General features: G+C 37.2%; 1 protein-coding gene across 1 annotated transcript in view; it reads left to right on the forward strand.

Moving 5' to 3' along the window:
* Nucleotides 1-26,269, forward strand: part of LOC140718960 (histone acetyltransferase p300-like) — a 100,563-nt gene that overhangs the window by 68,978 nt on the left and 5,316 nt on the right. The window contains exons 16-29 of the mRNA XM_073033249.1: nt 472-625; nt 5,942-6,060; nt 8,170-8,409; nt 12,533-12,621; nt 14,156-14,236; nt 14,747-14,803; nt 15,384-15,461; nt 16,907-16,974; nt 18,526-18,676; nt 20,611-20,757; nt 21,379-21,492; nt 21,857-22,022; nt 23,828-23,995; nt 25,085-25,246. Of these exons, the coding sequence (XP_072889350.1) occupies nt 472-625; nt 5,942-6,060; nt 8,170-8,409; nt 12,533-12,621; nt 14,156-14,236; nt 14,747-14,803; nt 15,384-15,461; nt 16,907-16,974; nt 18,526-18,676; nt 20,611-20,757; nt 21,379-21,492; nt 21,857-22,022; nt 23,828-23,995; nt 25,085-25,246 (1,794 nt within the window). The remainder of the gene's footprint in view (nt 1-471; nt 626-5,941; nt 6,061-8,169; nt 8,410-12,532; nt 12,622-14,155; nt 14,237-14,746; nt 14,804-15,383; nt 15,462-16,906; nt 16,975-18,525; nt 18,677-20,610; nt 20,758-21,378; nt 21,493-21,856; nt 22,023-23,827; nt 23,996-25,084; nt 25,247-26,269) is intronic.

Genomic DNA, 26,269 nt, shown 5'->3' on the forward strand with positions numbered 1-26,269 from the left:
TTGTTGCTATTCTCAGCTGATTGAAGTACAAACATGTTTCTAGGCCCTGGTTGATATTTTATCATTTGTATGTGCAAATTATTCTGCATCATAAAATAACATTCACCACTTATATTCTTCATTGGGCTTTAGATATTTCTTGTAATTATGGGGAAGCTGTACTTTTCTAAAAATGCTTAACTCTAATTATTTAGAGTTTTACTAAACAGTGAAACTTGTGGATTTCATTACTAAATTTCAGTTTACAAATTATCAAGCTATAAATTTAGCCCTGGTTATTTCCTTCACTTAGTTTCTGATCAAGATGTTATAGTAGGGTAATTGAGAGAACTGTGCATAATGGAGTGTTGCCTGGTTCTTAAGAGTAGATGGCAGCAAAAGCACAGTGGAGAGGAAATTCCCACCTTTCTTTGCTGGACTGGTGGTTGTTGGGTTTTTTTCAAAAAATACCTTTGATTTTGAAAATTGTAGGTGAAGGAAGAACCGGCAGTTGAAGAGTGTAAACAGGAGCCAATGGAGGCTGACGAGAAGAAACCAGAATTGAAAGGTGAAGTAAAAGAGGAAGAAGATGCAACAAATCTGCCAACACAATCATCCCCTGCGAGTGGACAGTCACGTAAAAAGAGTGCGTACATGTACTTTTTCCTTGAGGTGATAAGACAAGATATTAAAACACTAGCTCTGCTTAAGTAAGGTGCATGCAACTTGGGAAGTAGAGATCATTGTCTCTGGGGATAAAAGTATACACCCTTAAGTAATAATATTTTTACACCATCTGATGTAATCAGCAACCCTAATGGTTGCTTTATTATAGTTTCTAGATCTCTCTTTCAGATACCTGTCATTTTGGTAAATATTTATGCCCCTAATTGGGATGACGTCCACTTTGCAAATAAGGTTTTGTCATTAAAACCTAACCTGAATACACACCAGCTAATCTTTTCAGGAGTTCTGAACTGTGCTATTGACCCACTGCTTGATAGGTCTAGCTCTAGAGGAACATCTTCTGGTATGGCAAAGGCCTTCTCGAAGTTTATGAAACAGAATGGTTATATAGATCCTTGGAGATATTTGAAACCATCAGTTAGGCAATTCTCTTTCTTTTCTCATGTTCGCCACTCCTATTCCAGGCTAGACTATCTCTTTATAGATAGCTCCTTGATATCAATGATTAGACAAATTGAGTACACTGCTACAGTTATATCTGATCACTCGCCCATGAAACTGGACCTATATTTTCCTTTAAACATTAGAGAACAGCCTCTGTGGAGACTTAATCCCCTTTTGCTTTCCAATGAGAAATTTTGTTGTTATATATCAGCTAACATTGACATATTCTTCGAGACTAACAAAACTGAGTCAATATCGTACTCATTACTTTGGGAAACTTTAAAAGCTTACTTGAGGGGTCAGATAATATCTTATACTTCACATGCCAATAAAGAGCGTAGGAAAGAAATGCAAGTGTTATCACAATCTATTTTGGACCTGGGTAGGCAATATTTTGAGGCACCCACTGCAGAACTATATAAAAGCCGGGCTGATTTGCAAGCAAAGTTTAATTTTCTATCTACAAACCTATCAGAACAATTAATTCTTAAGACACATGGCCTCTATTATGAAAATGGTGACAAGGCAAGCTGGCTTATTGCTCATCAGTTGAAGTGTCAAGCTGCGTCACGATTTATTCCTCAAATAAGAGACACGCACCAAAACTTGACAAGCAATCCAAAAGAGGTTAATAACATCTTTGCAAATTTTTATTCCTCTCTGTATACCTCAGATATAACAAATATGGAACGCTTTTTAGATAATTTGGAAATACCAACTCTTGAACCAGAGGAGGTGGAGAATTTAGATTGGGCTGTTGGGCAGGAAGAGATTAATAATGCCATTATGGCTATGCAGAGTGGTAAGTCCCCAGGTCCTGATGGTTACAGATAGAATTTTATAAGAAATTTAAGGATAAGCTCATACCGGTTCTTCTGGAAGTATTTCAGGAATCTTTGGAGAATGGTTCCTTACCCCCTACTCTTTCACAGGCATCTATTTCACTTCTCCTGAAAAAGGACAAGGACCCGACTCAATGTGGATCATATTGCCCCATCTCACTTTTGAATGTGGATGTAAAAATTTTGGCTAAAGTGTTTTAGAACATCCCCTTCCCAAGATAATCCTAGATGATCAAACAGGTTTTATTAAAAATCACCATTCTTTTTTTGATATCCGTCGACTGGCTGATGTAGTTTATTCACCCAGTGATTCTCCGAGTCCGGAGGTGGTTATCTCCTTGGATGCGGAGAAGGCGTTTGATAGAGTGGAGTGGGTATACTTGTTTAATGTTTTGGAGAAATTTGGATTTGGAGAATATCTGTAGCCTAGGTTAAGCTATTATATCACTCGCCTTTAGCGTGTGTACAGATGAATTATTTTCAATCTGACTATTTCCCATTAACACGTGGCACTCCCCAAGGCTGCCCATTGTCCCCTCTTCTTTTTGCAATTGCAGTTGAGCCTCTTTCTATTGCACTTAAGTCAACTACATTATTTTGAGGCATTAGGAGAGGGGACATGGAACACCATGTAACTCTATATGCTGACGAACCCTTACTTTATGTTAGCGACCCTGTTAGCAGTCCTGCTATTGTGACATTATTAGGTCAATTTGGAGCCTTCTCTGGCTATAAACTGAACCTTCAAAAAAGCAAATGCTTTCCCATTGATAACTTAGCCCTACAGATCCGACAGGAATCTTTATCTTTTCCTTTATCTCAGGATGGTTTTGTATATCTAGGAATACACGTTACTCGCTCTTTTACATCTCTGTTTGAATCTAGCTATAAGCCTCAGGTTAGCCAAATGAAGACTGATTTTGAGAGATGGTGCAGTTTACCCCTTACTGTAGCTGGGAGAATTCAATCAGTGAAGATGACTGTACTTCCCAGATTTCTTTACTTGTTCCAGTGCCTGCCAGTTTTCTTACCCAAGTTATTTTTCAAATCAGTCGACCAAGCTATAACCTCCTTTATTTGGGAAAATAAGGTCCCAAGGGTTATTAAGCACATTCTCCAAAGAGGTTGTGACATAGGTGGAATGGGCCTTCCTAGCTTTATTCATTATTACTGGGCATCGAACATTCAAAAGGTATTATTTTGGCTTCACCGGCCAGATATATACTGATGCTTGCTTGAGACACGGTCTTGCCACTCCTCGTCTCTCCCAGCTTTAGTGTATTCTTCCTTGCCAGTGAAATCCTCTCAATTCACATCTAACCCAGTCATGCTCTCCACCCTCAAAATTTTTTATCAATTTCGCTGCCACTATAAGTTCACATCAGCTTCAGTTTTGGGTCCCATTCATAGAAACCATCTATTTCTTCCCTCCACACTCGATTCAGTTTTTAGAAAATGGGGTTTGAACGGTCTTCTGCGCATTAAGGATTTGTACACTGGTAATATATTTGATAGTTTTGATAACCTGCACAGTAAATATGGCCTTCCGCATAATTTTTTTAAATATCTGCAGATTCACCACTTTGTCAAGGAAAAATTTCCCTCTTTTCCTGATCTACCACCTGCTATGTTGTGGGAAAAACTCACTCTTAGCTTTAATAATAAAGGGCTGATCTCTGTTCTATACTCTCAGCTGATGTCTTTGGAAGTTCAAGATTTAAACAAAGCTAAGACTAGATGGGAGGATGACCTTAGTATGGATCTGGCTGAGGAATATTGGGCAAAAGCACTGAATAGGGTTCATTGCTCGTCATCATGTGCTAAACTGGGGCTCATACAATTTAAAGTTTTACACAGGGTACATTTAAGTAAAGCCAGGCTTGCTGACATATATCCCGGGGCAGACGCTGGCTGTGACAGGTGTTCCTTCTCTCCGGCTGGTTTGGTGCATGCATTTTGGTCTTGCCCTCGGCTTGATGGCTATTGGACACTGGTTTTTAAAATTATCAGTGAGGGTTTGGGGGTGACACTGAGACCTTGCCCGCTTATTGCTGTATTTGGTGTGGCGGATGATGCTTTGGGTTTAAATGCAAACCAGTCGGATATCGTTGCATTTACATCGCTTTTGGCCCATAGGAGAATCTCACTGGTCTGGAAATCTGCCACTCCCCCATCTGCTGCTGCTTGGTTAGAGGACGTAATGTTTTATCTGAAATTAGAAAAGATTAAATGCAAATTGAGGGGGTCTGTGAAAGAGTTCTATTCGAAATGGCGACTTTTCTTGTCATATTTTGGGAGTCTTAAGGAATTACCTACTAGTTGAGGGCATCTGATTGTACTTGGGAAGTTGCCTCTCTTTTAGCACGCATATGGTTTACCTCACGGTGGCTGATGAATTGTAATATGAGTATATTCTGGATCATCTGACATGTTGTGGGTGTGTGTGGGCCTTGAAGTAGTGTGGGGGTATGGCTGTGAAATGTCCGTACTTGTATCTGTGAATTGTTCTATTGTAAATACATTAGCTGCCATGGTATCTTCGGGGAGGGAGGGTGAGGGGAGATTTGTTTAGGGGTAAGATATAAAAGCAAAATGGAGGAAAATGTAATCCATTATGCATTCTGTATTGTGTCATTCCTTCAATAAAAATATATTTTAAAAATAGTAATAATATTGATTTAAAAACCTGTTTGTTAATTTGAAAATTGAAGTTTGGAATGGCTAAAGTGCTCAAAAGGGTGATTGCTGAAGTGTCCATTCCTATGTTGGGGTATGTAAAATTAACAGGCATGATAGGGAAGAGAATTGAGAACTTCTGTTATGGTAGGACAAGGTATCTCAATCACTTTTTAAAGGCTAAAATCTATTTGAATATTGAATACAAAGGATATTCATGGATTTACAAAAAATGGGAGCCTCTTGGGGTTTGATGTTACTGAATGGCAGAGTGAATATTGGGAATTCGGTGCTGAAACAGCCACTTCATCCCAATTCTTTTAATCCATTTTTCCTAATCCCATCTGCCCATTTCAGGTCTGTATTCTTCTGTACCTTGCATATTCATGCCTATCTAAATGCCTCTTACATGTATTGATTGTACCTGATTCCACCAAATCATCTAGTATGTTCCAGATATCAGCCTCACTGTAAAAGAAACTTCCTCTAATCCTCTTGAAAACTTCTTCCTTTAACTTTAAACCTTCTCCCTTGTTGTTCTTACCTCTACCCAGAGAAGGTTTTTGACTATCTGTCCTGTCTATTCTCATAATTTTATATACCTCCATCAGATTACCCCTTAGTCTCCTTCACCCTAAGGTAAACAAGCCCAGCTTATCCAATATCTCCCAATAACTAAAATCCTCCGATCCAGATAACATCCTGGTGAATATGCTCTGCACCCTCTCCTGTGCAGTTGCATCCTTCCTATGGTGTGGTGATCAGAACTACACACAATACTTCAAAATGTAGCAGAGCCTATGTCAAGTCATAACGTAACATCCCCACTCTTGTATTCTGTGCTCCAAACCACAAGGGCAAGCATGTTATATACCTTTTTCACCACATTATCTACCTGTGTTCCCACTTTAAAATAATCATGGATTTTGGACCACAAGATCCTATTATTTACCATTGTGGTTTAACACTTAGTGTATAGGTCCCATCCTTTTTGACTTCCCAAAAATCGGAATTAAATTCCACCTGTCATTGTTCTACCCTGCTTTCCATCGTGGAGATAATTTATCCTGCTCTAGCCTTGGATGACCATCGTCACTATTCATATAGCACCACCAATTTTTATGTTGGGCACAAGCTCTTTATTTAGTTTAAGAGACTTCATGGTCTGTTTCTACTTTTTTTTTACTGGTCTAATGAATTACTAACACCTTGTGTGAGCAATAATGAAAACAGTTACTTGTTTTGATAATGATTTCAAGTCGAAGTCTCTGCTTTGGTTTCTATTAATTTACTTTTTTCTCCCCTCCTTTTAGTCTTCAAGCCTGAAGAACTGCGGCAGGCACTCATGCCGACACTGGAAGCACTTTACCGTCAAGACCCTGAGTCACTTCCTTTTCGTCAACCTGTTGATCCTCAACTTCTGGGTATTCCTGTAAGTTGGTTGTGGGGGGGGTGTTTTAAGCGTAGTGTTTGCTGTATTTCCAATGACTGCACAAAGGTTAACAGCTAATTAATTTTCCCAGCTCAACTGAAGCATTTGGGGGAAAAGATACAATGCACTCTGCCTCTAGTACATGTTCTATTTAATGTACTCTACACTTATTTTTAGGTAGTTTGTAGTACAAAATATTTTTATATAGCAAATCTTTTCTGCCTTTTTTTTCCCCATGGTTTCAATAAAAAGAAAAGGTAAATGTAAGTACTTCATGGATATCTGTTGGTCACTTTGTTACTTATTTGGGTTTATTGATATGTTTTAACTGGTTGTATCAAATTGCTATTTTAATGATTAAATTGATTAAATTACTTCTGGGAATAAAAAGTGTGATACTAGTCATTGATCTGAAAGGTAAATTATAATTTTATTGTGACTGGATAAGTTAAATTCTGTTTGTATTGCACACTTTAAGGGAAGAGTTTCCCAGAATGAATATTATGGAACTATTCAGAGAAGAGGTCATTCATTTGCTGATTTCAGAGTTCTTACCAAAAAAAATTTTTTTTAAATTTGAGAGCAACATACCAAACTTGGAAACTGAACTTTTGAAGTTAATGAATGCTGTTAGAAGGATACAAATGAATGAGCCAAAACAGGTTAGAAATTGGTATGAAACATTTGGTGCAAGGGAAAACAATTAAATGCTTCATAATTCTCAAAAATATTCATTTTTATTAAATAAAATTAAACCTCTCAAAAGACCATTCATTGCCAAGTAAATCTTAAAGAAAGAAAAATATTGTTTATGTGTTTGAACCCAGCAAAAGATGACCAAAATTTTTTCAAGAAAGGAAGGTAGAAAAAAATACAGGTAAGAAGTATAAAAGCAGATTATAAGACTGTAAAATACATAAAGAAATAGAATTAATAGATATAAAAGAAGTAATAATATAAAGGATAGAGAAAATAGAGCACCAAGGTTAACTTGAAACTTGGCAGAGTGGTGAAATGATTTTTGTACTATACAGTATCTGGATCTGCTACTTAAATTGCACTAAAATGTTTGATTCGCATAGGTTAGAGGAATAGACAAATAGCTTTTTCTAAAAAAAAAAGAGAAGTCATCATTTAGTAAGAATTGAATTTGTATAAATAAAATAACAATTTTAATATGTCAAAGCTGGCTTTAAATACATGGGGTTTGGAATGCAGAAGTAATGAAGTCTTATTTAGTGTTGGTTCAGAGTGAATTCATTTAATTAATTCACTAGAATGGAATGAGATTGTTCTTCTGTGAGGGGAAATTGAATAGTATGAATCTACAGCCACTATCTGGAAGGACAATCTTCTGAAGCATGAAAGGTTTTGAGGGAATGGCAGAATGGAGAGTTAAAAATTTGATTCCCCCAACAGGGAAGTTTAGAAGTTGGGTCCACAGGTAGATTACCTTTAGCCATTTAGAACTGAGAGAAGAGGTTTCATTACATGGGGTTGAGATACTTCAAAGTCACCTGTGGCGATATTAACTACTGAGTTGAGTGTGTACAAAACTGAAACCGATAAGATTTTTGGAGATTACAAGGATCAAGTAAGAAGATTAAGCATACAAGTGTGCTGGGAAAAAATACAGCCTGCTCTCTGGTTCTCTAGCTGAACATCCAGTCCTTGCATTGGACCCTGGCTTTAGCTCACATTTCAGACCAACTTTTTGCTGTCTTGGTACCTTCGTGATAAATTGACGTGGTGCTTAGCACCGTCTTTGCGATTACACTGATTTGGGGACCGTGAAGATAAAGTGTAAACTTCAAACCAGACAAAAGGAATTAAAGATTGAAATTAAATGCATATCAATAAGCATTTGAATGAGGATAACCTTTATGTTGTCTAGTTAGTCTTAATAAATGATGGTATGCAACCGGGATGATGTGTCCATTTGATTTCTGTCCTATTTCAAGTATTTGCATATTTACTGAAATTTTTTTTGTACTTTTGCACTGAAGAATGCTTATTGTGTAAGATGTAAGAAAAGTTTTAGGGAATGTTAGTGTATAGCTAAACCAGTTCAGAGACCTATTTATAGTAAACTTTTTGTTTTGCTTGAAGGACTACTTTGACATAGTGAAGACACCAATGGACTTGTCTACAATCAAGCGCAAGCTGGACACTGGCCAGTACCAAGAACCATGGCAGTATGTGGATGACATTTGGTTGATGTTCAACAATGCCTGGCTATATAATCGCAAGACATCACGTGTGTATAAATACTGTACAAAACTGGCAGAGGTCTTTGAGCTGGAGATCGACCCTGTCATGCAAAATCTTGGATACTGCTGTGGTAGAAAGGTAAGTCGCTGGCAATTAACTTTCAAAATAGTTTAATATTCCATTTTTCCTGATTCATTCTGAGAGGTTCTTTCAATGTCATTCAGTCATTCCTTCCACAAGTAATTTTTTTTTTGAACTTGACAATATCAACTGCTTGTCATTCAGCTGCTTGTGATGGTGTTAGTAATGGGGAGAAAGGATAGACTGATATTCAAGTGGCCATTTATGAAATCATTGTTCTTATCTGATATTTAAACCATTGTACTTCTGGCAGATTAGGAGAGCTTCCATGAATCTTTTTTGCTTTTGTTAATGGAGAACACCGATACCAGTTTTAACATCTCTCACTTCTCTAAGTGAGATCAGTTAGCTTAGTACATTCCTAGAGATCAAACTTTTACTATTAGCTTAGCTGTACTTGCCTAATCATCATGAGGACCCATATGACTGTCTTTGAAAACAAGATGTTCACAAATTAAGCAAAGAAATGGTCTCTAGTCATCTGATTATTTATTGGTAAATGCATTTCCCCACAGATTTCAGAAACTTGCTGCCTTGGGTGGTCTTCAGTTTGATTCAAAAACAGCAAAACCTGAAAATGCTAACAATCATGAAATTTATTAAAAATGAAAATTCAAAGTTCAAAATACATCTATTATCAAAGTATGTATACCATATACAGCCTTGGGATTCATCTTCTAGCAGGCAGCAGCAAAACAAAGAAAGACAATAGAATCCACGAAAAATAAAACCCCCCATGCAATAAGGATTCAGCTGGTCAAGCAGAATCAGTGGAGAGAGAATTTATGTTTCAGGTTCATAACTTTTCATCAGAATTAGGAAAAACCGGGAAATCAAAATTAATTTATAGAGAACGGGAGGGCAAAGAGAACAAGGAATGATACAAATGGTGGTGTTGGTGGCTGAGAGACTAATGGGAAGACTGGTTAATTGAAGATAATTTGTAAGTACAGAAGTTGATGAGGGCAGAATGGAGAAAAGGGTAATAACATTAACTGTGAGAAGCAAAACACTGCAATTGTTAGAACACTAAAGCAAAAGAGATGCAAGAAATATTCTGATCAAGCAGCATCTTCAGAGAGAGGATAAAGTTAATTTTACATTCTGAAATTAATTGCAAATTTCCAGCAATTCTGTTCTTTTGCATCTCTCAATTTCAGCAATTTTTCTCTACTGTTCCCTTTCAACCTTTTCTGCTTCCACTTACTCTTTCTGATTTTAAAAAGCTTTCATCCTCTCCATCTGACATCTTCACTTGTGCTCTCAGTAACTCGGCGTCTCCATCCATCACAGACTTTCTCTTTGTCCTTTCCACCCGAGCACCTTCTCTGTAACTTAATAATTGTTGCTAACTTTTCCTCTTTGAACAGCATTGACCTTACACATAAGGTTGCTCAAGAGTGAACTCCCTTAACCTGCTGCATATTTCTGGCATTTGTTGGGTGTTTTTGTGAGTGTTCCCTGTTGAATATAAGAACAGAGTAGGTCCTTGCCACACCATTCATGATGATCGCAATTCAACTGCTCCATGTCTCAACTCCTACGCCTGTTCTCAAAGTCCTGAATTGCCGAATCTTTCAAAAATATATCGACCTCTTGTAAAATCTCCAGTAACGTAGCTTCCAAGGTCCTCCAGGATAGAGATTTTTGAAGATTCAATGCCTCTCATTTTTAAAGTTTTGTATGAACCTCCCCCACCCCCCAGTATAATGTTGTAATGGTGTCCTCATTAGGTTCTCCCAGCAGTGGATGCATCCAACAGCCATCCTGTCATGCCCCCATTGGTCCTTGGGTGGGGGTGTGTGTGTGTTTCAGTGAAATGACACTCGTTCTTCTAAACTGCAGAGAATGCTGATTCAGCTTTATCTACTTGCAATAGGAATGTTCCCCGCCTCCCCCCCCCCCCCCCCCAAAGAATTAAGTCTAGTGAATCTATTTTGTATTTCCTTAGGAGGAACACAACTGTACACAGAGGTAGCCTCCCCAACTTAGTTACAGATCGTATTTTGTATCTTTCGCAACCTGGGTTTCCCAAAATAGCTAATGCAGTGTTTCTGAAGTACAGCCACTATTGTCATTAACAGGAGATTAATTTTTGACACAGCGTGGTTCTGCAAATGGAGCATGATAATAATCAAATTGCCTATAGAGAGAGTTGATTGAGGAATAAACATTCAACAATATGTCAAGGTTACTTCCCACGAGTAATTCTTCTGCTTGAAATTGCAAACAAGACCTTATTTTAAGTTTTGTTCAAACTGGCTGGCTGTTACTGAACTCTTGAGGTTTAAAGATAGTGAGTATGGTAGGGAATTTCTTTTTATCAGTTTTGTCCTTTTAATTTTTAATCTTTTGAAGCTGCCCACTAACAGTTACCTTTCTGGATATATTGGTGACAATAGTGAGACTGGACTAGCCTACCACTCAGCAGTATAAATTGATACAAGAAACGTTAAAGTAGCAGGAGAACATCACTACTAGAACCTGTTCTACCAATAAATTATACCACCATTATTTGTTGCTGTCATCCTGTTTCCTCATCTTAACTGTGCATCCTTTAATCACTAGTCTAGAAGTTTGAACTGCATCCTGAAACTTTCACCAGATGAGAATCTTCTAAGTAGTCACTTTGATGTGGAAGGAATGCTTCTTGATATTTTTTCTCCTCAACGACTGGTTAATTTGAAGAATATATCCCCTATTATTGGCGTTTCAGGCAGAAGCCCTTCAGCAGGACTGGAGAAAAAAAGCTGAGGAGTAGATTTGAAAGATGGGGGAAGGGGAGAGAGAAATGCCAAGCAATAGGTGAAACTTGAAGTGGGAGGGATGAAGCAAAGAGCTAAGAAGTTGATTGGTGAAAGAGACAGAGGGCCATGGAAGAAATAAGAAGGGGGTGAGGAGCACCAGAGGGAGGCAATGGGTGGGCAAGGAGATAACATGAGAGAGGGACAAGGAGATGGGAAATGAAGTGGGGTTGGAGGCCTTACTGGAAGTTTGAGAAATTGATTTTCATGCCATCAGGTTGGAGGCTACTCAAGCGGAATGTAATACTGGAATCAAACTTCCAGTACATTTTTTCATCTGCTTTCAATGGTATAATTTCCCCAATGACAAAGTATTATGATTACTAAAATAGATATCTCTAATATTGAGTTATGAATATCAGTTAATAATTGGAGAGAGAGTTTATCTACATCCCCTGCACACTCCCATTTTCACTCCTCCCCGTCCCAATGATCGAATCTGCTTTCACGAAAAGACAGACTTCTTATTACATTAACTTTGTGATCAATCTTAAAATGGGTGTGACCATGCTTTTTCTATCATACATCATACTTCTCTCTTTTTAAATGTTTCTATATGTATGAAGGCAAATCATCTGCAACAGGAATTCTTGCTGCCTTTTCATTCCAATCCCTCTTGTGTCTTAAGTTTCCATATTGCCAAATTCAAAAATTTTCAAATTCATTCCATTTGTGCAGTCTAACCACTCACTGTAGTTATTGTTACTCGCATTGAGCTTATCCAAAGTTGTTCTCAAACCCTGACATAGATATCCATCTTTTGGTAATAAGCACTTACAGATGAGGGATTTGTTCTAATCTGAGCAAACTTTTTTTCGGTTCTCTGAGTTTACTGAACTTGGCATGCTGTTTATTGCTTGTACCCTAGTTTGTGATGGGAAAGTTAGAACGAAGAGGTTTCTAATTGGTCAGATATACAGATAATATTTCTGTACATAGAGCTCAGTTTTCTTCAAAGGATACAAAAGTAGCATATGTAGTTTGCAGTCTCTGATTTCTGTTCATAAGTGACCACTTAGCAAAATACTTGCTACCATCAGTAGTTTAAAAAAAAATAGATTTTCTCCATTGGATCAAGTAAAAAAATAAAATGCTTAGATATGTTAATTAAGTAAGGAATAAATTGTTACCTGGAAATATTAACACAAAGCTATGAAGCTGAACAGCAGGCACCTTACTGACCTTATATGAACACTGCACCCAAAAGCAAATTATAGATTTGTAAGATTCTGTGGCATTTGAACAAAAAGCAGCAACCTTTCTGCTGTTTTGAAGAGTTACATAAGCTATAATCATTTTTCTTTTATTCTTTGCAGCTGGAATTTTCTCCACAAACCCTCTGTTGCTATGGGAAACAGTTATGTACAATCCCTCGGGATGCTACCTATTACAGTTATCAAAACAGGTATGACAGTGGCTTCCATATTTTAAATAAATCACTTATATTTTTACAAGACCTTGTTTTTTGGTCTTTATAAGAACATCATCCAATCTGGTTATGAACATATAATCCAAATTGTATCCTATGGAAAGCAAAAAAGTTAATGATTCAATTCTGAGGCCCTTTGGAACTGATAAATGGTCAGATCTAAAATTTAACTTTATTTTTTCTATAAATGCTTTCTAACTTGCTAGGTGCTTTGACTATTTTCTCTTTGTTTCAGTGCATTCTTTTTGTACACTATTTCATAAGTATCTCATTTGCCTTCAAAATGCTTTTGATGTTTTTGATTAAATGCAATTGGACAAATGACTGAAAATTAAAGCTGTTGAGAATTACAGTACTTAAAAATGAAATCTCTATGCATACCATCTGAAACCAGTTTTAAATGGTCTCCGGATGAGTAATTTGATGCATGTTAAAATATTTACCCTACCTTGTGACTGTTTACTGTGCAGAAGTTTTACTTTAATTATGTATTGTGTATACATATTGTGCATATTTGATGCTAGAATTATTCAGCTATTCCAACCAGCTGAAGAAAAACATCTTCGACTGAAATGTCAGTTGTAACATATCTTGAAACATCCAAGTCACTCTCTAGGTTGTCAGTACATAATCTGGACTCTCACACAAGAGTGGAACTGAGAGATTCCTGCAATATAAGAATGCCTTGGTATGTTAAATCCTGTGTAATTGTTTATCTGGACCCTAAGCATTGTAGTTCTGAAACTTTAAAAAGTATATAGGTAAAAATGATACTTGTCCACACATGCATCTAGTTATTTATTGTAGTTCATAATGGAGATACACAGCATGGAAGCAGGCCCTCAGCCCAACTGTTAATTCTTTTAAAATGTCCATACTAACCAAGGTGCCACCCTGAGCTAGTCCATATATCTGTGATTCGCCCGTAGACCTTTAAATCTTTCCAAGCCAAATGTATCTTGTGCATTGCAATTATACTCTATCACTTCCTCCTATAGTTCATTCCATATACCCAGTTTGTGTGGAAAAAAATTCTTCCTTAGGTCCCCTTCCCTTTAAATCTTACTTACCTTCTTCCCTCTAAACCTACGCTCTCTAGTTTTAGCCCTCCACCCCAACCCATCCTTTCCACTTTAGGGGAGAAAGACTGTGACCAACCAGCGCTCCAAGCTCTCCAATCTGGCAACATTGTTGGAATCTTTTCTGTACACTCCCCAGTTTAATGTTTCCTGTTGTAAAACCATAGCAAGATAATCAAGCTTATAATTGTAGCCAGTTTGTAATACAAATATGCCAGGTCCCATTTTGTCATTCATTTATTTTAAACTAAAAACAGCACTAAACTCTGTTTTCTAAACATGTCATTTCATAAACTCTCCCCACGGAAGTTTTGTAGATAAGAAAATGTAACTTTAAGAAAACTATTATTTCTTGTTGCTTAAGCTGATTTTTAACTTAGGTTCATAAGGTTATAAATGTAAAACATCACCCAGATACTTATTTTAAACAGGTATCACTTCTGTGAGAAATGCTTCAATGAGATCCAGGGAGAAACTGTCTCCCTGGGTGATGATCCTTCACAGCCTCAAACGTAAGTATATCTTCAAATGCAGACATTTAGAAGATACTGTTTTCATTTTACTAACAAAATCCATTTTGCTTCTGCATTTATTGCAGGTAAAATAAATTTTGTTCTCAACAGTTCCATATAGCCAAAGATATGAGTTGATGATTGAATGAAAATCAATAAATGAAATTGCAGTAAAATTAGCATATACATGGGAAAAGCAATTTTGTACATCAAAAATTGAATTAGGATCTTTTATTATATTTGTTCTAGAAAGCATTGTAAAAAAAATGTTTCAGCATCTTCAAGCAAGGTGAAGTCCTTAGGTAGTCATAATCTGGCAGAAGAAGGGTCTGTTCCATTTGCATTGATTTGCAACTGTGACGTAGCAGCTCATTCTGCAGTGCATGCTTTTATAGATTGTTTTAGGAGCTAATCCATTTGTTATGCTTTGATATGATCAAGCTAAACATCTTCATGACTGTGTGCCATCTCTTGCATCCTACTATATCTTCACATTTTTATTTCTTTTAGGACTATTTCAAAGGAACAATTCTCAAAGAAGAAGAATGATACACTGGACCCTGAAATGTAAATGTTCTATTAAGACCTTGTTTTATTGGGTTGCTGTTGACATCCTGAACTTCTAATCCTTGTAGTCAACTTTCTTATAGTTGTGATTTGTTTTCAAGTTTCTTTTAATTCACCTGTTAATCAACTGAGGTTGGAAATTTTGTAGAACTAAGGTAGACAACTTTTAGACAACTTAGTTGCTTATCACAGATCCACAATTATATGATCTGAGATTGAATTCTGATAAGATTTTTATGTACGTGACTTATTTTTCTCTCGTGACTATTTCCTGTTAGAGAATCCATGACAAATGGGTTTATGGTAATAATTTTTTAAAACATGTAGTCTTTTGAGAACTTTTAAATAATCCTGTTACTCATTTTAAACCATTTGTCAAATGAATAGATGTCTAATTTATTAGTTGGTTTTGCTGATCAGCAAAAAAAAGCTTGATCCCTTTTTTCCCCCTCTAAGGAAACCATATATTTCATTAACACCTAACTACCCTCCCACCACCCTACTTTTCTCTGGCTGCAAAATAATTAACAAGCACATTGCTACTTTATAAACTCTTGACATCTGTATCATGTTTCTCCAGTTTTGTTGAATGTATTGAATGTGGTCGGAAAATGCATCAGATCTGCGTCCTTCACCATGAGCTTATTTGGCCCTCAGGGTAAGTTGTATGATATATAAGTAGGAACATGCACGTAGGCTATTTGTACTACTTAAAGGTGCTTTTTTTTCCAGAAAGATTTCCTGCATGTGAATTAATGCTTTTTACATTTTGCATTTTCTCTAAGTTTGGAGACTGCTCTTTTGCTGTTTTGGAGAATATTATTGGGTGACTTACAGTGCCTATAAAAAGTGTTCACCTCCTTGGAAGTTTTTATGTTATATTGTTTTACAACGTTGAATCACGGTAGATTTACTTTGGCATTTTTTGACATCAACAGAGAAGTAATCTTTCGTGTCAAAGTATAAACAGATCTACAAAGTGATTTAAATTAATTACAAATATAAAACACAGTAGTAGATTGCATAAGTGTTCACCCCCTTCGTGTCAGTACTTAGTTGATGCATCTTTGGCAGCAATTACAGCCTTGAGTCTGTGGATAGGTCTCTATCAGCTTTGCACATCTGGACTGTAGTTTCTCCCCATTCTTTACAAAACTGCTCAAGCTCTATCAGACTGCATGGGGATCATGAGTGAACACCCGATTTCAAATTCAGCCACAAATTCTCAATTAGATTGAGGTCTGGACTCTGACTTGGCCACTCCAGGACATTAAATTTGTTGTTTTTAAGCCATTCCTGTGTAGCTTTGGCTTTATGCTTGGGGTCATTGTCTTGCTGTGAAATTGGTTGAAAGTAAGTGTCAATTCAAGAGCTGTAGATGCCTGCCCTGTATTATTGTATGCTGTTTTACATTCATGTGAGCCATAGTTTAAAATCTAAATGCACAATCTTAAGCAGTGTCACTGTGCTGCACCTGGGCATCATGTTTCTGTGCTTGGAACTCACATGAGATTTGGACCCAAAGACTTTGACTCAATCTAGAGGGCCAGTCTACACCTGACCTTTTTCATGGATCCTCCTTACTTTGTTGCTTTTGGAAATATGGTGACAGTGAGTTCAATATAGGCTAACAACCATTCCTAGTGTCTTGCTTTTTCACCCCACTCTTGCCTATTACTGCAAGCACCAAAAAGTAAAAAGGAAAATACTCAATTTTGCCCATCTTTTCAAAGATAAATATTTTAAAGCATTTCTGCAATGTGGTTAGGAAATGTGGTTAAATATATAAAGTATAAATAAATAATGGAGAAAAAGAAGAAAGTATTGAGGTGGTGTTCATAGACATTCAGAAATCTGATGGTGGTGGAGGAGAAGCTATTCCTAAAACGTAGAACAGTTAAATCAAGAGATCTGTATATGTTTTTTTTTGTTTGTTTTTTTTTAAACTTTTTTTATTGTTTTCAAATAGTCACAGAACAAACATGCATGAAAAAAAGTGTCACCCAGCCCCCCTCCCCCCAACCCCCCCCCTAGATCTGTATATGTTTAACTATACTGTTAATTTCCAAATCTGTCTAACCAGTCTCCTCTTGCTTCTTGCAGTTTTGTTTGTGATCCCTGTTTAAAGAAAACTGGGAAAACAAGAAAAGAAAATAAATTCTGTGCAAAAAGTAAGTAGACTTTTTTTTTGGTGAAAAGTGATTGTGAAGTCAATGCAGTTTTAAAAGCTGTTGGATGGGCTAGCAAAACAATGTCTCATTTTGAAAAAGCAACTATCCTTCAAAGGCATGTTGCCCTTTATTCATATCTGAGCCTCCCAAAGATAGAAAGTCACTCCCTTTGACATCAAGGCAGCCTTTGGCCTGGGGACGCATCAAGGAACCCAATAGAACTGGGGCCTGTAAACAACAAGGGAAATCACTCCAGTGGATGAAGTCATATATTGCACAAAGAAAAATGTGTTGTTGGAGGTGAATTACCACACATCAAGATTGTCATCAGCCGCTTTATTGATAACCTACTTCCATTATGAAGTCAGAAGTTCTGGTGAATGTGCACTGTTAATTCTATTCACGATCCTCTTCAAATGAAGCAGTTCATGGGTAAAAAGAGATGGCTAACATCCATGTCACAACTGTGTCAGCCAATGAGAGTCTAATAACATTCAGTTGTTGGGAGCAACAGCACCTGCATCTCCTAAATCACTTTCATTCTTGATAAGGAAATATATGGCCAAATTGTCGTCATTTTAGTGTGTAAATCCTGGAAATGTTTACCAAACTACTTGGTGGAAGTATTTTCAGCAGTTCAAGAAGACAACTCGCCATCACGTTGTGTTTGATTAGAGATGAGGTAATAATGCCATGCTTGCTGGCAATGCCTGTATCCATTACAAGATGCTTACCAAGGTTCCTACCTGATAACTTTTGCGTTTTGTCCCTATCGTTGGAGATGTTGGTGACCCCATCTCTGTTACTCCTGTCACTGCCTGGAGGTGATAGCAAATTGCACATCTTAACAGCTGAACATCAATAACCCATATTCACCACCTACAGAAATAGGCAATTCAGCTTAGCCTCCTCAGAATAAGTTTTCCTTTATAATTAGTATGTCATAGCGGCTCACAGTGATGCACATTTCTTAATAACTTCTGGAAATGATTTTTCTAGAAAGTGGATTCTATTTGTGATGCATGTTGGGCAAGACAATTGAGAATAAATAAAATAGCATTCACTGTGTTCACCAGGTTCAGGAACAGTTATTACTCAACCGTCAGGCTCTTTAACCAGAGGGGATAACTTCACTCACTGCCAACATTGAATTGATTCCACGACCTCTTGACTCATTTTCAAGAACTCTATGTCTTAGTTCTCTGTTTATTATTATCTTGGATTTGTTCACATTTTGTGTTTTCACATTAGTTGTTTGTCCATCTTTGTGTGCAGCTTTTCATCGATTCTATTGTTTTTGTATTTACTGTAAAAGCCACAAAATTAATTTTAGGGTAGTATAGAATGACATAAATGTACTTTGATAATAAAATTACTTCAGACTTTAAGCATTGAAAAGGAATTGTGACAGTGATTTACATTGGCTATGGTATGGCTACAGTGTAGGTTAGTGTGCATCTGATGCCTTTAATTTGTTTTTACTGAAGTATAATATTAGAAGTAATGAAGAATGCTTAACATTACATCAAAAACTTTTTGTTTTCCCCTTAGGGTTACCAACCACTAAGCTGGGTGCTTACCTAGAAACTCGTATTAACGACTTCCTCCGCAGGCAGAATCATCCGGAGGCTGGCGAATGCACTGTTCGGGTGGTACACAGTTCAGATAAAACTGTGGAAGTCAAGCCAGGAATGAAGACAAGGTGAGAGAGGGTCTCAGCTGCACTAAAGCTTTTATCTCTAAAATGGATGGGGGAGGGAGCTTCATTTGAAATACAGATACTATGACAACTGCTTGTATATGTATGATATCTCTAAAAAAAAACAAACACATCAGCAACATGACAGAGGTAGCATGATGCATTTGTAGAAACACTGCAATTGGGACTTGGTAACAGCTTTATCAAAAGTGAGAAGAAATTTTTGAGTAAAGCAGAAGAAGCTGTTCTGTGTGACGTAATCTAAAAATGGTGATAGACTTTCAGTTTAACGAAGTGGTAATCTGTATTTTTTGAGAACTGGTGCCTTTTGGTATGCTGCACTGGGTAAGAAATTGGATGGAGGCAAGTGTTCTAAATGAGCTGTCTTTATTTTTAAATAGCCATTTTCAGGATCTGGATGGCACTGGCAAGGCATTTATCGGCCTTCTCTAATTGTCCTTATTGAGCTGCATTAGTGAAACATTCCTGTCAGGTGAAAAATTAAATGCTGGAATTAATTTAGCATGGTTATTTTGGATGTTACACTGGTGATGTTACAAAGTTTTAAAGGGAAGTGGTTTTATTAAGGGAAGGTTGTATTTGGGTGATCTGTTTTTTAAAAAATTTCTTTGTTGCCTTCTCAATGGGAATAAAATGCTGGCTTGTACATGGATCTCAGCAAGGTCCCAGTTGACTGGCCGGTCAGAAAAAAAAAGAGAAAATCAAGGGAGAGTAGCAAATAGTGTTTAAAATTGGTTGAATGGTAGGAAGTAAAGGGTAATAGTTGATGACTAATGCAAATGGAACCCTGTTTCCAGTGGATTTGACAGGGTTCAGTATCTGCTTCATTGCTGTTCATAGTTTGTATTAATCATTTAGATTTAAATGTTGGTGATATCTCAAATAAGTTTGTAAATTTTACAAAAAATAACTGAGTAAGGAAATGAATGAATATTGAGTTAAATACACTGGTATCAATAACCATCACAGTTACCTCTTGAAAACATTTGTCAGGCAGATCTTCAGTTAGTCATTGCTTTTATCAAAAATGTTTTCAGTAGTTTGCTTACTACTGTATTTACTTACTTATGCCATCTTCACTTTTAAAATAAGATAACCATTATGGCCCTCCAGAATGTCAACACTGGTCAAGGAGGGAATAAAATATTAGTATCAGTGATTCCAAAATTTCCTCCTTTGCTTATCACAACTTGGAATATATTTTTATCTTGATGTGATGATACATCCACAAAATAATAAACTCCTAAATATTTAATATCTTTACCTTGTTTATCCTATCAAATATTTCGCAATATCCCCCTTAACTACAACATTGACGTTGAATAAACTCTTCTCAGTCTTCCAGCCAGGTACGGTCATCAACTTTAACCAACATTTTCGATTACAAACACTACCGTCTTCATTGGGGGTGATGCCTGGGCATGTCTGGTCCGGTAGTATTTATACCCCCATTGTCAGTCAGCCCTGATTGGTTAGTCCTCATCCAATCCAGGCTTATGTTGACCCACCTTGTTTACAATCAAATTCTATTTCTTAGAGCAAGATCTTCATCGTTGTTAAAATTCTTTTCCTCTAGTCTAGTTTAATGGCTTCCCTCAGGCAGTCTCAAAAGCCATTGGCGTGACACAGTAGTTTATTTTAACAAAGAATAAGGTCTCAACTGATAAACTGGGAAATTGCTTAATGGTTAAAGCTTCCAGAGACCAACTTGTTTTGTATAGATCTGTACTAAAGCTCCCTGTGTGTTGTATCTAGTTATATCCACTTTGTGCCTTGGGGCTCCCACATTAACAGGGACATAAAGCTGATTCTGAATGACATCCATGTGCTAAATTTGGTAACAATACAGTATATCAGTAAGTTGAAGATGCAGTTCCAAAACTTAAACATGTTAATTACTTGGTGTTCACTTACAGGTTTGTTGATAATGGGGAGATGGCAGAGTCATTTCCTTATCGAACGAAAGCTTTGTTTGCCTTTGAAGAGATCGACGGCGTTGATGTATGTTTCTTCGGCATGCATGTGCAAGAGTACGGTTCTGACTGTCCTCCACCCAATCAAAGGTAATTCTAGTTATTTTGTAATAATATACACATGGAGTTATTACCTTTTAGGCAACAGAAAATGATCTACTATGATGTTTGTCACCTCATTTGCTTCTCAGTAGGGTGAGGGTATTTTTCCTAATTACCACTTATGAATGTTGCCCTTGAGAAGGTAGGATTGATGAGTGCAAATCTAGATGTTGTGTGTTTTAAATTGAATAAATTATTGGGGGAAAAAACTTACAAAACAAAAGAATGGTTCATATTGGTGTGGGGGGAGGGGATAAGTTTGATTGTAAAAGCAGTTTGTTTCATTCACTTCTAGTCACTCAATAGTTAAAATTCTTGAAAGTTTGAGAATATTCCAGTTGAACTTGACTCATAGTTTATGGCAGTCTCTAAGTCTGTAAATCATTTTTTGAACAACTTGATTTCTTCTATAACATCCAAGTGTCCTCTCATTATGGATTTATTGTATTAATGTCCACTTTCTTGCTTTGAATATCAGTACATTTCACAATACATCAACTGGTGAACATCACTAGTGTGGGGGACTGTAACTTTAAAATTAGTTTAGTGCTTTTGAAAATTTGAATGATTTTTCCTTTGACGATACTTATGATTTCATTTTTCTTACAGACGTGTATACATATCATATCTCGATAGTGTACATTTCTTTCGCCCTCGATGTCTGAGAACAGCTGTCTATCATGAAATTCTTATTGGATACTTAGAATATGTAAGAAAGTTAGGGTAAGTGTTTGCATGGTGTAGCTAAGATCAAACTGAAACGCTCCAAAAATAATTTTTATTTATCATTTGATGTCTTTTCTTGAAACTTTAGTCTTGCACTTTCTCTATTTCCACTAGCTTTGAATTTAACATTGAATTTAAAAAGAGTAACATATGGTTCCTGGTTACATATCTAATAAAGGGACTAGCCAGGTAGAAGTGCCCAGTGTCCAAATTGCTTTATTTCTAACTGTACTACATAGCATACACATTCCTTCTTGCCAGGTGGGTGGGAGAGCTAACCATTCTGAAGTTTCTGTAAGTAATTGATGCAAGAGGTCCTAAACTGGTTTTACGCTTTTCATGTTTTATAAATCCAATCCAGATACACAGCAGGGCATATTTGGGCTTGTCCTCCAAGTGAAGGTGATGATTATATTTTTCACTGCCATCCACTGGATCAGAAAATCCCCAAGCCCAAAAGACTGCAGGAGTGGTACAAGAAGATGTTGGACAAGGCAGCATCGGAGCGAATTATTCATGATTATAAGGTATTGTGCATGGTATTTGTTGCCATAATAATACCACAAGCCAATGGTTCATTGGGATGGATACATGTTTCCAGCTACTATTATTTCTATATGTATTGAGACTTTAAAGTAGAAAAATGCTCTTTGGTATTTGAGTTTTAAGTAGGAAAAAATGGCTTTCCAACCCAGAGCTTGTTCAAGAAAGTGCATCATACTTGGGGAGTGTTAAAAGCTCTTAGGAAAGGAATTGCATGGATAAAACTGAATACTCAGCCACAAGTAACATAACTATTTAAAACAAATGCTTGGGAATACTTTGAAGGACAGAGTCAAAGGATAGGAAACTGCACTTCCATTCCTTCATCTTCACTGGGTCGAACTCCTGGAACTTCCTACTTAGCAAAGATGTGGGAGTGCATTCATCCCCATAGACTACCACCATCAGGACTGGTGGCTTAAGGTGGCATCTTTTCAGAGCAATTCAGGATGTGTAACAAATGCCAGTCTTGCTAGCATCCCTCACATTTAAGTGGCTCAAATGTCCAAGGGTTTCACAAATGACTAGACCAAGTGAGAAGTAGGTGAAACTGAGGAAATGCAAATAGGAATAATCTCATCATCTGTTCTGTGGTTCGACAGAAGATCCTGGTTGATCTTCTATATCAGATCAATTCTTCTCCCAAATCCATTAATACACTTCAAATCAAAATATCCAGCAGTCTTGCATTCAAATGGTGGGAAAAAATATATTAATCACAACTAAATGACTGATTTATTCACCTTTAACTTGGCATCCTAGGTTTTCCAGCGAGGCGAAAAGCATCTATCATTATCCTGCCGAAGGGTCTCAGCCTGAAACGTTGACTATACTTTTTTCCTGGCCTGCTGAGTTCCTCCAGTTGTTTTGTGTGTGTTGCTTGGATTTCCAGCATCTGCAGATTTTATCTTGTCTATAACTATCCTGCCAAGTCTTTTTCAAATCATGCATAATGTTATTTCTTAGTACGAAAGTCAAAACATTACATTACACCATTTACAAAGAAAAATCATTAAAATGGTTACCCTTGTATTTAATCGCACTTTGGTCATTGTCTCCTGCATTCATCACTATTATAACCTTGTCTGTATCCATTTGAAAATCTCATTATTTGCAGTTGACTTCCTTGGCTATCATTTGGATGTATTTAGCCTTTTCATCTGACTTACTAAAATATCTTTAAACAGCCCAGGCTCTACCACTGATATTAGTGGAATCCCATTGTTAGAGGACTGCTAAACTGAAAATGGCTAGTCTGCTCAGATTGTTTTCAGTTTTTTTTAATGTGTTCATACTGTTCATGCACCCATTATAACCATTACCAAGTAATGGCAATATTTTTTGTAGGCCTTCATAGGTCAGGGTTGACCATGAATGTTGCCCATTATGCAAGCTCCCCCTCTCCACATACCCGGTAAACCCAAAGGAATTGTAGAGACCATTGCAGTTTGGCACCAGTAGCATTACAGGAATTGCCAGTCAGCATTGAACTCAACGTAGGGCTTCCTTAAGGACTCCAACTCAGGAATTTTCTCTCAGGGTTTACTCCTGAAGCTTTACTCATGAGTGGGTATACCTTGTCACAGGTGTCTTCCCTACTATTTACCCATATATCAGGTGATATATTGTAGTTCTCTCCAATGAGCACAAGCTATCTTATTTGAAAATGTTAGTATTAAAATAAGAGTTTGCACATTAGTTCACATTTTTATATTACACATTGTAGTACGATATTACTAAATAATATAATATGCAATAGGTGTACTCATACTGTATTTTTCTCTTACAGGATATATTTAAGCAGGCAACGGAAGACAGACTGACGAGTGCGAAAGAGTTGCCATATTTTGAAGGTGACTTTTGGCCTAATGTGTTGGAAGAAAGTATCAAAGAATTGGAACAAGAGGAAGAAGAGCGTAAGAGAGAGGAAAACAACACATCTAGTGAGAGCACAGATGTAAGTTGTGAGGTCATTTACTTGTATAAACTGAAGTGCTCATAAAATGCCATGTGTAGATGCCTCAGTAAATGCACCAGCCATGAAAGAGTGAAGCAGATTAAAGAGGGGGAATTAAACTTGAAGGGAGAAATAATTCCTCTTCCCATGTGCCCACTAAAGGAAAATTACACTAGATCTCCAGGCATTTGAGGGATTCCTATCTGTTGTGCCATTCTGGACAATGTGCAGTGCTTTCAGGAATTTCCATGGGGTAGCTGGGGTAAGTTGCAAAGGGCAAGAGTTCTTTCTAGGGTTGATGTTAATTCATTTTGTTAACCATTAGACTCTTAATCACAAAAAGCATTTCCAAATCATCTCAACTTCGAGTTTTTATTCACTTGATATACTTATATACACATAAACCACCCAACCATCCCCGAAGTATTGTTAAATATGTATTCAGATAGGAGTTTAGTAAAACTTTGTCATAAATTTTTATTGAGCTCCATTACATGCTACAATAAGCCCTCTAGCCTACACTGCTGGGATCAGATGTTTGATTTATAGTTAAATACAAATAGAAGCCCTGTGCTTATTTGGTGTCTCCACTTAAGCACAGGGCTCATTTGCAAAGTAGTGAACTGTGTTCATAAAGCAATTTGGAAGTTGACGAGATGGAGGACTTTAGTGCGGTAATGCACTGCATTTTACACAGGAAAACATAGGTGGCTTCCCATTTGGTAGGAATCTGAATTTGCTAAATTAAAATAGGCTTCTAAATAATCTATAATAATTCTAAATAAAACTAAAGTAAGGTCTAGGAGTCTTTAAAAAATAACAAAATAGCGTAGTTTATATATGAGTAATCTCAAGCTATGTTTTACAAACCCGTTTTGTTGTCCATCTAGTCCGCCACCCAGAAATTGTGGACCGGTCCACAGCTGATCTAGCAGCCCTGAACACTGGAATAGCCAGTCCACTGCCATTACATGTAAACAGCTTAAATAAAGATTTTTTTAAAACTTTATTAACACGTTAAGATCATGTGCCATCGTTCCAGACTGAGCTACTCCATGAATCCCTAATTGTAAATTTACATCTTTCCAGGGAAAAAAGGGAGACAGCAAAAATGCAAAGAAAAAGAATAACAAGAAAACGAGCAAGAATAAGAGTAGCCTGAGCCGAGGTAACAAGAAGAAACCAGGGATGCCCAATGTGTCTAATGACCTCTCCCAGAAACTGTATGCTACCATGGAAAAGCACAAGGAGGTATGTTTTCTTTCTGCCATTCTGGTAGTCTTTTGCAGGTAATTACATATTTTCTATTTCATTAGTTTGTATGTCTCCTTGTTTCAAGTATTGAATATGCTGTCCCTTAGTTATTTTGATACCACAGTTGTTCAAAGAAGGTGTAAAGTGTCCAGTAATTCTATCCAATAGCCTCCTTTTTCTCTACCCCTGAAATTTAGAAAATATATATCCACTCTTCCTTCAAAATTGTGGGAAAACAAACTTTTATTGGAATACAATTTAATTGGCAATGGTGTGTCGATTAAACTGCAGACACTATTCATCTGATTTATCTGTCTGAGCCAAGACGGTGGTGCAGGTACTCCTGTTAGCCCCTGTATTTCCATATATGGTGGCTATTGTATACCTTTCTGCAATTGAATGAGGATAGGCAGAGAGAGCAGTGATAATCCCCGCGGAAAAATAGATGGTGGACTTTTATGCTGCAACATAAACAATCTTCCTCTTGGCTGGTCCCTTGGGGTTGAGAGTGACTTGGTTGCACATGAGATTTGCAGTGGCAATGTAGGACTTGCAGATTCTGCCAAAGTTAGGGCAGGCAGTCCTTTTCTGGGTAGCTGAGTGGTGGTTTTCTTTGGGTTTCTGTGTGCTCCTGACAAATAGATACTGTGTTCTCTATGCCATTCTGAATGCTCCCCCATTTTGAAAGGCTGTGAGTCAGAGATTCCCAGGAATCGCCGGAGGTATTGTATTTCTCCTCTTCAAGAAGGTTTTGAGAATGTCAGTCATATTTTTTTTCCTGCTGTGTCAGCCTAGGTATAGGCTGTCTGTTTCACAAGTCTGATTTTGGTTATAAAATCAACACTGATCTTTCTCTCAGAGCTAAATGGGTGCAAGGGCTCGAATGCTGGCAGTGTTGCTCTGGGAGAGGACATTGTTCCCTTTATCCCACTAGTGGATTTGGAGCATTTTGCAAATAACATGGTGATGTCTCTCCATTGCTTGTAGGTGGTGTATGACTAAAGCTTGTGAGAGGTAAAG

Source organism: Hemitrygon akajei, chromosome 31 (assembly GCF_048418815.1).
Source record: "Hemitrygon akajei chromosome 31, sHemAka1.3, whole genome shotgun sequence".
NCBI lineage: Eukaryota > Metazoa > Chordata > Chondrichthyes > Myliobatiformes > Dasyatidae > Hemitrygon > Hemitrygon akajei.